Source organism: Oculina patagonica, chromosome 12 (assembly GCF_052425735.1).
Source record: "Oculina patagonica isolate OP01 chromosome 12, crgOcupat, whole genome shotgun sequence".
NCBI classification, from domain to species: Eukaryota; Metazoa; Cnidaria; class Anthozoa; order Scleractinia; family Oculinidae; genus Oculina; species Oculina patagonica.
In genome coordinates this window covers 8,934,490-8,946,698 of record NC_135769.1, presented here as the reverse complement: position 1 = coordinate 8,946,698, position 12,209 = coordinate 8,934,490, and the positions used below count along the sequence as shown (strand labels likewise).

At 39.3% G+C, this 12,209-nt stretch overlaps 1 protein-coding gene across 2 annotated transcripts; it reads right to left on the bottom strand.

Moving 5' to 3' along the window:
* Positions 1-2,757: 2,757 nt before the first annotated feature.
* LOC144633286 (uncharacterized) lies at positions 2,758-8,440 on the bottom strand. Of its 2 annotated transcripts, XM_078492136.1 has the most exons (5): positions 8,188-8,440; positions 6,913-6,991; positions 6,008-6,052; positions 5,197-5,253; positions 2,758-4,930 (listed from the first exon to the last, which is right to left on the bottom strand). In XM_078492136.1, exons 2-5 carry the CDS (start codon positions 6,971-6,973, stop codon positions 3,969-3,971), a joined length of 1,125 nt encoding a protein of 374 aa, XP_078348262.1. In that variant the 5' UTR covers positions 6,974-6,991; positions 8,188-8,440; the 3' UTR covers positions 2,758-3,968. The 2 variants fall into 2 exon arrangements, with proteins under 2 accessions (XP_078348262.1, XP_078348263.1); XM_078492137.1 differs by lacking the exons at positions 6,913-6,991; positions 8,188-8,440 and adding an exon at positions 6,339-6,505.
* Between the last annotated feature and the right edge of the window lie 3,769 nt (positions 8,441-12,209).

Here is a 12,209-nt window from a genome sequence, read left to right as displayed (position 1 = left end):
CAGGAACAACATGCTTTAGCCATGAAATAATTCCTCTTTCTCGGCACACCCTATCTGTTTTTAGATTTTCCCAGTCACAAGACGCTTGGAATTTGACCTTGCATGTCGTGAAAGAAAAATATTTGCACACTTGAGCTTAAAAGAGAATTAGTCATGCTGGCAGAAAACTAAAGCGAAAAGCTCTTCTATGCTTGGAACTTTAGGCGAGGCGTTCAATAACTTTGCCATATAAATAATTTGCATCAATTTGTGGTGAAACGTTATTCTGCTCTGTTCTCGTATTTCATGCACGTCAAACACCTGCTAAATAAAGCTTCTTATTGCATGTGTAAATTACTTTAGCACGGAAAGCTGTCCGTAATGTTAGCGGGTGACGAGTCGTATCCCCGTTTCGTATCTCAGGGTGACGCGGTGCGCATCTAAGATTTCTTTTCACAGATTCCTTGCCTTTTGTCTCACAAAGGACTCCTATTCAAACGACTTCTCTCTGACATGTATGTTTCTTTCTGTTTTATTTTTGTATCTAGGCAGGTGTAGCTCGATTCAGCCCCTGCGGCATCATTTTTATTTATCTATCATATGTATTTTTAAATTCTCGAAGCGTGTTTGCCACTGTGCGCTGTGTTACCTAGGGACAACCTATATTGAACGTCTTCGTGTAAATAAAGTTTTGAGATTGATTTAAAGTTACTACAACAACGGATGGGGGTCATTTAGGTAGTATTGTAGTAGCAAGCACTCAGATATGCAGTAAAAAATAATCACAACCTTTATTCTCCCTTCTTGATGTTAAATTGTTGTCCGTTCTAGCCGATTGTGGCTACAGGACCCTACAGTATCCAGCAACAAATAAGGTGTTTATTTTATTACACCGGTAGATCGCGCGACACAGATGCGTTGAATAGTCTTTCGGTCACCCCTCCAATATAAAAATAAAGCTCAAACATACATAAAGTGCTATGTTTAAAGAAATTTTCTTGGGTGTATTATTTGCGCGCAGGCTGATGTTTTCAGTATTAGCTAGTATTGGAAGCGATGTTGACCAGTTTATTGAGTGCATGAGTCACCGCATCTATTTCTTTGCGTCTGTGACTCGTCTGAGTGAGTGCAACTTGTCACACAATCTGCGGGTCAGTTACAACATTTCCCGGCCTTATTCTCAAAGACGGATGCGTCTAACTTCCGATCATTTTCTCACCGAGATTCTGTGACACGGCTTGAATTAGAATGCAGCACAAACCTAGTAATTCAAAGGTGTTTGAAACATCTTCTTCCGCTGTTGGTTCGACGATCAAATAAAAAGAACCGGATTCGCTATTGACGTCATATCCGGACCCTAATGAGAAACAGGAAATACGAAATGGTCTTTACCGTTGCAATATTATTGAAAATGCTTTAATAGAACAACTTGACAAGAGGCTCTTTTGTTTTTATAGCAACATAAAATTAAAAACACCCTTAAACAATGGGCGTCACCGTTTGGCTTAAGTCTTCCGGTGTTGCGTGGATGTCTCGCTCGAACTAAGCGTGTTCCTCGCGTGCGACACGCTAAAGGCTCACACGCGAGAGGCGGCTGGTGATTTCAACAGAGTCGAAACAGAGAATATTGGATTTGTTTCTTTCTAATTCTAGACCATCCCAGTTTAAATTTCAAGCTTCGCATCTCTACAGATCTCATTGGGGATAATAATAATATCCTGTTGATGTTTATAATTTCGATTAGTTTAGTTCTAGAGACCACGCATTTTGATAATTTGATGTTAAAATTTAATAACAATGTGTTGATGGCTCCCACGCACACCTTGCAAACTGGCACGCGAATCTTCCTCTCCATTTGTTATGATTCTCTGGCGACGAAATAACGTTGGCCACTTTGTTTGTCAGCTAAAAAAGAATTTGTCTGACATGAAGCGTTCGTGTTATAAAGCCACGAGCCTGCCGTTTCCACGACTTTATGAATTTCAGTTAGTAACCTTAGCGGCAACCAGGCCTGACAAGAAACTCGATTTTCTTGATTAACGACTTATTTTGTCCATGTAACTCATTTTGCTCAGTATTATCTATATGATTGTTCAGGATCTGACAAAATTTCCTTTTCAGCAAAAAATGCGTTGCAGAAACTGAAAGCTAGCGTTTCTGGGAAACATTCTACAGATCCTGGCAGTTGCCTTCTTTTATTTTCAGGCTTTCATCTACTAAGAAATAATGATAGCGAATTTGCGCTTTTTGCCTAATGGTTTTCTGCCAAAGCTTTCACTGACGAAAAATCACGAAGTCAAAGTTTTATTTTTAGAGGCAATCAAGCAATCAAGCTTCTATTTTCTGTAAGGCTAACTGTATCAGTTTAGTTCATTTCTGGCTCTGTTTTGTTTTGCATTGAAACGAAAGGGCACGTGAACATTTAACTGAGTTCTGGCAAACGCTACTGGTTTTTTAACAGTATTATCAATCTTCTGTAAAATAACTAACCGTATTGATTTGCCTTGTATCTTAATGTGTGCTGCTGTTTTCATTAAACCAAGAAAATTCGACAAGACTCTTGCAATAAGCTGCTTTTTCCCGAGGGTCTTATATCATCTCTGAAACCGTTAGGCATCTCTTGACTTCATAAATGGGTTTTTAGATATAAATTTTCTTAACAAGCGTGAACGGGAACGAAAACCGTAAGACCTATTTCAAAGCCCCCAGACAATTCTTTTAAATCTCAAACGGTGTTTTGAATTTACAATTCGCGGTTGAATCCATGAAGTGTACAACTCAGTTTTTTTCACACACTTTATTATATTTTATTTCCCGGTTTTCTAGAAATATATTTAACGCTAATTTCATAAAATTTGAATATTACTTTATAAAACCTTATATAAACTTTTGTAGATATTTTAATTTTGGCACGATTTAATTACTAAGACCTTAAAATACACTTCTTCCACTTAAAAATACAAATCAGCCTTGTTTTGTAAAACTACTCGTTCAGTTTTTTTTTTTTTCAGAACCTGACTCTCCACTCACAGACACAAAAACGAAGTCAGTGGTAAATACGAGAAACATCAACTTTTGTTTCACGCTTTGTAATGGTTTAAAATTCGAACACAACACACTTATATCACCCAACGTCTGACACGGTCAGAATCACTATATTGAAATAAGGTCATAATTTTCGTATTTTACATAGTAAATACTGTTCGCTTGACTATCACTAGCAAGCACTGTATTGATGTGATATGCTTTCAGGCACACACAATCATATGGTATTTTGCAGACTTTTGCGGGGTGACTACACTTAGAACAAGTAATACTAACGGGATAACAAGTCTCTACGTTAAACAGGGAAATAAATTTGCACGTTTTGTTTTCGAACTGGTACTAAAGAATTTTATGTTTCTACTGGTTTTCTCTATGATTGGAACGGCTAAATCTCCTACTTTTCATTGCCTAAAACTCGATGTGATAAAACGAACACAACACGAACTCATATTTTGAAATGAACGCTTCGAAATTGACCGATTGGAGCCAGAAGAGGCGTGACAATACTCCCACGCCTGCAAAAAATTAATCAGGTCGCGTGGCATTGCAACTTTTTACCTCGCATGGAAAGTTAAAATTAAATTTGGTCTCTATTTTTTTTCCTTTTTTTTAAGTGGAAATAACTTAACTTTATGTTATTCCGAACGTTCGACAGATTTTTTACGATTGAATTTCGCACGTACTAACTACTTAAATAGATATTAATGTTTTTCTTTCTCTGTGTAAACTCAGTCTATTTCGACCAAACTGGTCTCGTCTTTGTCCATTTAAAATAACTATAACGTTTTCTTAGTTCTATGCCTTGTGGCGAATCCACTTTGAACTCTACTGCGCTTTGAGAAACCGTTTGTGTTTCCAGGATTTGCTCGCTTCTGATCTTGGCATTCTGAGTGGTTCTTTCCATCGGTGTTGGCGGCGCGGCTTATGTTCGTTGCTAGAAGCTCTCAGCTTTTTACTTTAGCGAACTGATAGACCAGTTTGCTTCGCGGCTTTAGGAGAATTCCCTTGGCGATATAGGTGCGCAAAGAACGCGCAAAGTTCTCGTACTTCATACAAGGCTTGTTTCGGCGACGCCCCCATAGGCGCGCTACTTCGCCCGAGTTGATGAACTTGAAGACTCCTTTGTCTTTGTCGAGCCAGTCGATCATGTAGGCGTACTTATCTTGGTCGTCAAGAAGCTCCAGCAGGAATTGACAGAGACGAGGGCGACCCGACTTAAAGGTTGTCTTGTGGTTCTTGTGCATGACGAATTTCTTCTGCTCTGGTGTTCTGAAGGGGCTCATTCCATCAACTCTTGAAGCGGGAGTGCTTCGTGGCGTCCACGCGAGGTCGGGCGGACTGTCCACGCTCGAGAAACTCGCGGGGCTGTCAGAGTCTCGCTCCAGCATTTGGCTCATGTCGGTTTCTTCTTTCTTGGGTTCAGCGTCTCTAAACATCTCGTTCTTACTAAACATGCCGTTCTTCAGCCCGCTGAAGAATGTTTTTTCTCTAGGGTTGTCCAGATGGTCATACCAAGGCTCGCAGTCGTTGACGAGCTGTGCGTCCCAGAAGGAAGGCATGAACACCTTGCACTGGCTTTCAGTCATTTCTCTTCTGGATCCAAGCTGGCAAACGTTCTGCGCCTGGCTTATCAACATCTCGTCCAACTCGGAGGGCGATTCTTGCTTGATCAGAGCCATGGCTTGAAGCACTGGAGGCCTCCATTCTAAGTTGTCCATCTGTTCTTGGAAGGAGAATGGATCGCGCGCGCACAGAAAGGGATCGCGCGCGTGGGTCTGATGCCTCGTGTCACCCAGCTGCATACTGCACTGAAGCCAGTTTGAAACTTCGCTGAACGAGGTGTGACTTGATGCCTCTGATGCCTCAGTCTTGATCCGCAGATCTGGTTCGCTTTTGTACATCCGAGCTGCAGATAAAAATAAGCAAACCGTTAGAAAGTCGCAAAACATCTAACTGAACGGGTTCTTCTTTATTAGCGTCATTTTTTGTCTAATTGCGGACATGTTATTGGCAAGATTCCCTAAGAATTTCCGTTGCTTGGTTTCATAGACGCATGTTACTTTGGCTGGGTAATTAAAGCTAGCTCTTTATACACTAAATTGTGTAAATTTTGCTCTTTCTACGTTTCTAGGCCAGCTGTTTGAACCTCTCAGTCAATATGTAAATTATTACCTTCTTCAAGGCCCAGAGAACCAGCCATTAGTCTATCTTGGTCCGCGTGGTCGGCGCCTGAAAATTAAAAGAAGTCCACTTAAGGGCAATGCTCACTAGAAAGTGAAACTAAATCCACCATGTGCAGTAAAAAAAAAACTGTTGCCGGCTCGGACGTGTTGCTAAATAACCACAGATATTTTGACGAAAAACCGAACAACAGTAAAAAAAAATAAAATTCAAATTCACAAACAACGCTCCCGCAACAATCTGCTAACGTTGCTTTTTTTATATTTAACCTTGCAACGACGTCATTAAATCGTGTGGTAGCGCGTTTAATTTCTTTCTTTCTCATTCTTTATCTTTTTTCTCAACGAACCATCAAGTTTTTTAGTCAGACATGTTGTTTTAAGCCTAGCAATTTTTTTTTTAGATTTCTCACTCAGTCTACACTTGGATCAGTTGACAGCGACAGTTGCGTGCATGTGTTCGCCCGACTGAATTCTAGCTCCTTTCAACTTCCGCTGTTTGGCAGAGCAGTTTGATATTCAAATGTTGTGATATCTGTGTTTTAAATAATATTCTTTAGAAGTCAAGGTTTGTCTCTGAAATTTTGTATCTTCCCACTGAAGTTTATCCAAAGGAAACTTAGAAAAAGCATAAAATAGACTTTGTTAAAATTTCGCGCGCAATTAATTGACCTAGAAACATTAATATTTCTTGTTGTCCTCCCCCGCGCGTGTGGGAAAGCTTTCCGCGTTTGTAGGCTTACTACAGCACAGGACTTAAGTCTTATAAAAGTTATCAAAAAGCGTTGAGGAAAATTAAATACCTGGTACGACTTGTGCTGGAGTGAACATCTTTAACTCTGGGATAACTGTTGAGTGAATGAGACACAAGATTGTTAGAATACCACTTGTACCTATTCAGCTGTCAATCTTCAATATAAGACAAGTCTTGTGAGTGGCTGGTGGTCGTGTAGGCGGAGAAGTCGAATCAGGATGACGTATTATTTATAACCACGAGGATCGGACTGCGCGGCTCGGCGCTCTTCAATAACAATCTTCAATAAAAAATTACAACTTCCTCCCAAATAACGATCAAAAAAATGGCAAGATAAATTTGGAATCGTTCGTAAAAACCGGCATACGAGTCTAACCTACCCGTGGTTGTGACAAAAAAAATTGTATTCCTGTTGCGTGAGTCGAAGACTGTCACAGGCAGATCGCTGCGTTAAGAATGTCCGAACGCACAACAAAATGAGCGCTTTTCAACATCCTCTTAGATATTCTAAGTACTACAAATTACGCCATTCACTGTGTTTATGACGCACTATATTCTCACGTGCGTGTTGCGTTAGCCAATCGCACGGCGAGGTGTGTGACTATTGACGTCAGCAGGATGACTCGGTTCTATTTATACATTTACTCAGGCCAATATGTACGTCCAAGTCGTGTTTCAGCACTTTTTGTGACACTTACTACGTCCATTGCTTGTTAATGGTAATAAAATTGCCGTCGAGTAAATTTACTTTTCGTGTTTCTTTACCCTCAGAATAATGACAATAATCACAAACTTGTTGACATTTTGGTGTGTCTTGTCGCGTGACTGTCTTTTTAATGAATTCAAGCCCACGTACCGAAAAATAGCCCAGTATGGAAATTTATGCTACCTAATTTATGCTACTATGGTCGCATAATTTTATGGGTCGGTGGCCACCTGGTTTAATTTACTTACCTTCGAAGAGCTCCTCAAAAGCGACATCCACTGGACTAGAAGGGCTACTATCTTGCACCATTGTCGACCAATAAACTCACTGAAAACAAAACCGAGCAAAACGTCATTAAATTGCAAAGTAGTCTCACCAAGTCTTTGTATAATAAACTCAAGGTCGGACGACCAGTAATTGCGTTACTCATGTAATTATTTAATTACTTCGCAAAATTCGTGTGACGTTCCCAATCCTGCTGAATTTAGATTTATTTATTGACAAAAATAGCTGGTCGGGTTGCTTTTTAAAACTTAACATTGGTGAACGTGAAAGTATAATTTAAGAGTTTATTTTTGTCGACCTTTAGCTTCAGTAACCGGGAAAAAAATACACTTTCGCGTTTGTAAGATTATAAACGTGACTTCGTTCCGGATGTGTTTCCGGTGAAGCTCTTTTCTGAGAAAAGTAGGAACGGTTATGAGAAATCCCGTTCCGGTTCTCCAAGGTTATGTGTGCCAAAAACTCAGTTTGCTGAGATCACGCTTCATGCGAAGTATAGCTTGAGGTGGTATATTAGTCAAAGTGCTTTATCCGGCCGCTATGATAGGATTTGTACTTCCTGAGCTGAGATGTTCGAAACGTGTCCGGGGTTTTACACATTTGCTTAGTGCTGGTCAGGCAAATATATAAACGACATTGTACCGTTAGCAAAGTATCTACAGAATTTTGTTAACTGATTGGTAACTCACGGCAACTGTAAGCACGGCCTTTTTTAGATTCTTCCATTAATTAACGAATGCTAATTATGGAGCTACGCGACATTCGCGCGCGAACAACTTCAGGTCACGCGCGATGAACATGTGAAAAAAAATTGAGAACAATAAGCGACACGCTCGAAAGGTCTTACACCTTATTATACTGTATAACACTAACCGCTCCCGAGCACAACACGAAAAAAAATTCTACTTCCACAAATTGCAAATTCAACTCATGGTTTAGTTATACAAAGTGTAGATGTAGCGGCGATGCTCACTCAAAAATCCCCCACTTGTCTCGACTTACGTTATACACAACCACACATGTTTTAATAACGTCAACCCCGGCCCACTCATTTGCGCTCCTCAAGTACCAGCTGAAGTTTTTGTTTTGTTCCTAAGGACTCGAAAACAGCACAGCAATGGAAAAAGAAACCGTATATTTCTCTCTCGGGCGAATACTTTATCACGGTAGCACCCATTTTTTTCATCCTAGAGAAAAATTTTTTTTAAGGGGTTTAACATTCCAATGCGCATGGCACTTACCTGGCGGAGGAGGTGTGAGTCGATTGCTAACGTTGTTCGTGAACTGATGGAACTGAAAAAATGTTCTTCACAAAATTGCCGAGGTCGGACCTGACAGCAGTTGCGATTAGGAGCTTTCTTGCTTCGTGAACTAAAAAGCACTTTCCAGGAGTGAAATTCGTCTTAAGATAGTTTTCGTGGACTGCAAGCGCCGCACGCCGTTCGTTGTTCGCGCTTTCGTTGTGTTGTGTTGCCCCAGTGCAAGCACGTTGTAATTAAGCCCATTTGATATCCTCTTTTAAAAACATTTCATTCATTTGTGATTATAATATGATGTAAAGGCCAACCACCAATGGTTGTTATGACATCCGGCAATCTTACTTGTCAATGGATTATGACGTCAAATGTAGACGGGGGCAACAAAGTCATTCATTCAAGGCCTGACTATATGGTCGTGTGGCAAATGTTTAAAACACGATTAAAATGATGTATTGAATCGTTCCTACAATGATGACGCCTTATTCAATTAAATTGCAGACTACATACGCTCTGTTGTCTCGAAAGCTAGGAAAAACTACAAGAATTGTTTGTTTCAGTGGTGTACGTGAGGGGCCCTTTATGTAAATCACATAGCTGTCACGCCAAATGCACTGTTTTATCGTATTCTGAAGAAGGTTGCTCCTATGTTATTCGATCGCAATCAAACCGGTAGCTGCTGTCAATATGCTTGTTGTATTTGCAATCTACTCGACCACGTGCGTTCGTGCTAAATGGCAGGGTCGAGAAGCAAAACAGCTCGTCGAAGCTACCTACCTAGTTAGGCAAAAATTTAAATCCCCTGAAAATTTAAACAATGGAATTGTCACGCTTAGTTGCATCTGACATGTTTGAGCAAAAAATTTTCTAAAAGACATTTTAGTGTTTTTTATTTTCATATTTCGTTTATTTTGAAGTCTACAAATAGTTTTATTTCTCTCTGTCTTTTCAAATACTGGCAGATCCGGTGATTTTTACTTACTTCTTTACTAAAGTTAAGAGAATTTTGCAAAGCACGGGCCCAAAACGTGACTAGATTAGATAAGTCGAGGCTTATTTTTAAACAGTCATTTCTCTGAAACTCTTAACGCTGCAAGTCGTTTCTAAGAATCCTGAATTGTCTGTTATTTTTCTAGCAGACGACATCGTATCTGGATTGTTAACTACACTTGTCGTCATGGATGACGTAAATATGCCATCTGCGTGGGCGACTGCCAAATTCCCGCCAAAAATGTCTGTTTGTTATGTGAAGTGAAACTCTAATGAGAAATACAGAAACTTGCAGTTCATCTGTTTTATTGGGTCAGCTCTTACTCTGTACAAAATAGCTGTCGAAAACGGGTTGCCTTTCTTAAATTTAACTAAATACGGCTACAGTCAAGTGTCTCCCTTCCCATTTCCTTGCCATTGTATTCTCTGTTCATCAGGGTGCCTAAAGGAAGCCGCTTAAACGTCAGCATATGTCCCGTTTTATGTCAGTGATTACGTATTTTGAGTGGAACTTTGGCCCAGTACATGAAACCGGACTGATCGCATTCCCAAAAATATGTCAATTACAAACAGCTTCAAAAATACCCCTCATGCGGAAAGAGTATATAAGCGAGAGCTAATTCAGTCAGTCATTTGACCTAGTAATACTTGAGCCGCGCACCAAGCAGAGATTTTAGCTAAGAATGTTGTTAAAGTAATTGATTCTTCCTTAGTTTTAAAATACACGCTGTGATTGTTGAAAAGGCTTGGGATGTCGTAAGGATAGGTCAATTGTGTTTCAAGATTTGAATTCTTTAATTTGATCAATTACAGATTCTATCTCTGAAATAGCAATGCACTGTTGGAATTATCATATACAGTGTGATACTTTCGAGTGCTATTTTTGTTCAACAAGTTCAATGTTACGTGGATCACCGAAAAGTGCTGGTCAGTTAAACAGGTTTTCAATATCACGGTTTTGCAAAATAAAAACCCTATAACCATCAATGATTTGTGATCAGCATTCAGGCATTGGCGGTTGGCTTCAGCAATGATAGATTACCGATGATGTTTTTTAAAGCCAGGTGATTAGCTGAAGGGCATTTAAAAGTTCCTGTTATAAACATCACAATTTCCCACGGTCAAAGATATTTGCAAAATCTTAACTTTTTCGTTCTTGGGCATGTCATATGATTTCCACAAAAAGCCTAACTTATGCTCGCTTTGGTTTTCGGATATCAGAAAAACGTTATTTCGCTCACGTAACTCCAAAATTGAAAAATACCTCCAGCTTCGTCAAGTATATCTAAGTAAAACTACTTTTTTGAAATTCCACCTAACAATGTAATTTAAATTACAAATTAAGACTTTGAAATCTTTTTCGCAACAAGTTTTTTTGTGCGGTTAAATTTGTCTAATACAAAATTTTTTCTTGAAAGTAAGCCGGCTCTCGTAACTCAAGAGCAACTTGTCGCTCTAGTTTCAAGGCAATATCGCGTTATTTGCACGAACGGGATTGAGTCAATACTACTGTTGTAGTCTTCAGTTGTCAGGTCGTTATATTCTTCCGTTTTTTATTCCCGGGATTTTTTGTGATATTTTATTGATGCCTCAGCAGGTGAGAGAAATCAGTGTTTTTCTAGCCTTTCGTGATTGAGGTCTCTAATCTTCTTGTAACTGACTCCTGTGCGTAGGAGTGATTTGTTGTTGACAACATTCCGCCGGCAACCGAGAACCGAGTTCATTAGTAACATCATAACAGGTCACGGTAAACTGCCTCAAAACAACCAATCTTGACTGTTGACCTCTTAAAGCTCTCAGAATATTTAACGGCCCACTCAACTGCGTCAAGACTTATGTTACGTAGCTCACTTGCTTTGAATTTTGCTTTGAGCAAAATGACATTCATTGAAACTTGTACCGTTGTTCATAGCGTAGAGTGTGGGTGTAACAAAAGAGTTGTCGATAATTTCTCTTCATGTTAATCTTAAGTTTGGGCCATATAGGTCCATAACTCTTCATAGCAGCGGACAGTGTGACTTGAAGAGCAATTTGCACAAATTAATTACTGACACATATTTTTAAGATCTTGAATTTTTCTTCTAAATACTACGTAAGCCTTCCTAAAAACAAGCAGATTTAGTGAAAATAGGCTTTACAACTTGTCTGGTTGTTATGGAACCAAAAAGGAACAATTTCTGTGTAAGAGTTTGGCACTAAACAGTTGTGTGCTCGGCATACATGACTGATTGCAATATGGCGTCCCACTATTCATTCATATTTCCTACAAAAATGGAAATAATTTATAGTAATCGAGAAATTCTCAATTAGAATTTACTGCTCTCGAACTTTTACTGTCCAGTTTAGTCATTGAGAGGATGGCTGCCCGCTGTGTCCAAAAAAGATGGACCGATTCAGGGAAAACCTCATTTCACATGGCGGTGTATACCTTACACACCAGAAATACGGTAATCTAGGAAAATTTAAAAGAATTAAGACATTCAATGAAAATGCATGTAGTTGTTTGAAACCACAAAAACGAAACTTAACATTCTGAGTCGTTGCACGAGGCTGACCAATGCAACTAACTGCGGAGTCGTTTGTCTTCTCGGTGTACTCGACTGCATGAACAATTAAGTCCGGCCATTGAACATTTTATTGTTGACTCATTTTTTTTTCTGCAGACATAGAAATAAACGTCTTAGTCTAAAAGCAACTGAGAAATCCTGGACTGGAATTCGTGCTTTCGTGTCAGCCGTAAGTGCATTAAGATTTTTAAATTATATAATTGCCCGTTTCCTAAGAAGTTCCCGGACGATATTCCGAACCTAATTAAAGCAATGCACTCGATAGCTTTGGAATTTCAATTTATAAGCCAATTTCCCGCTGCTAATGAATAAGCTTTTTCACTGTGACTAAAAGGAAGGAACGAGATGATCAGTTCTGATAAATTTTCAGAATGTTCTTAACAAAGATTATATATCGAAGTCTCGACAAGATTTCCTTTTTAACTTTTGAAATACAGCCAACAGAAATAA

Excerpts from the sequence above, each read along its gene's own strand:
- LOC144633286 (XM_078492136.1), bottom strand. The coding sequence starts at position 6,973 with ATGGTGCAAGATAGTAGCCCTTCTAGTCCAGTGGATGTCGCTTTTGAG. Across the intron at positions 5,254-6,007 it reads TCCAGCACAAGTCGTACCAG|GCGCCGACCACGCGGACCAA; the intron begins GTATTTAATTTT and ends TTTAATTTTCAG. Across the intron at positions 4,931-5,196 it reads TTCTCTGGGCCTTGAAGAAG|CTCGGATGTACAAAAGCGAA; the intron begins GTAATAATTTAC and ends TTTTATCTGCAG.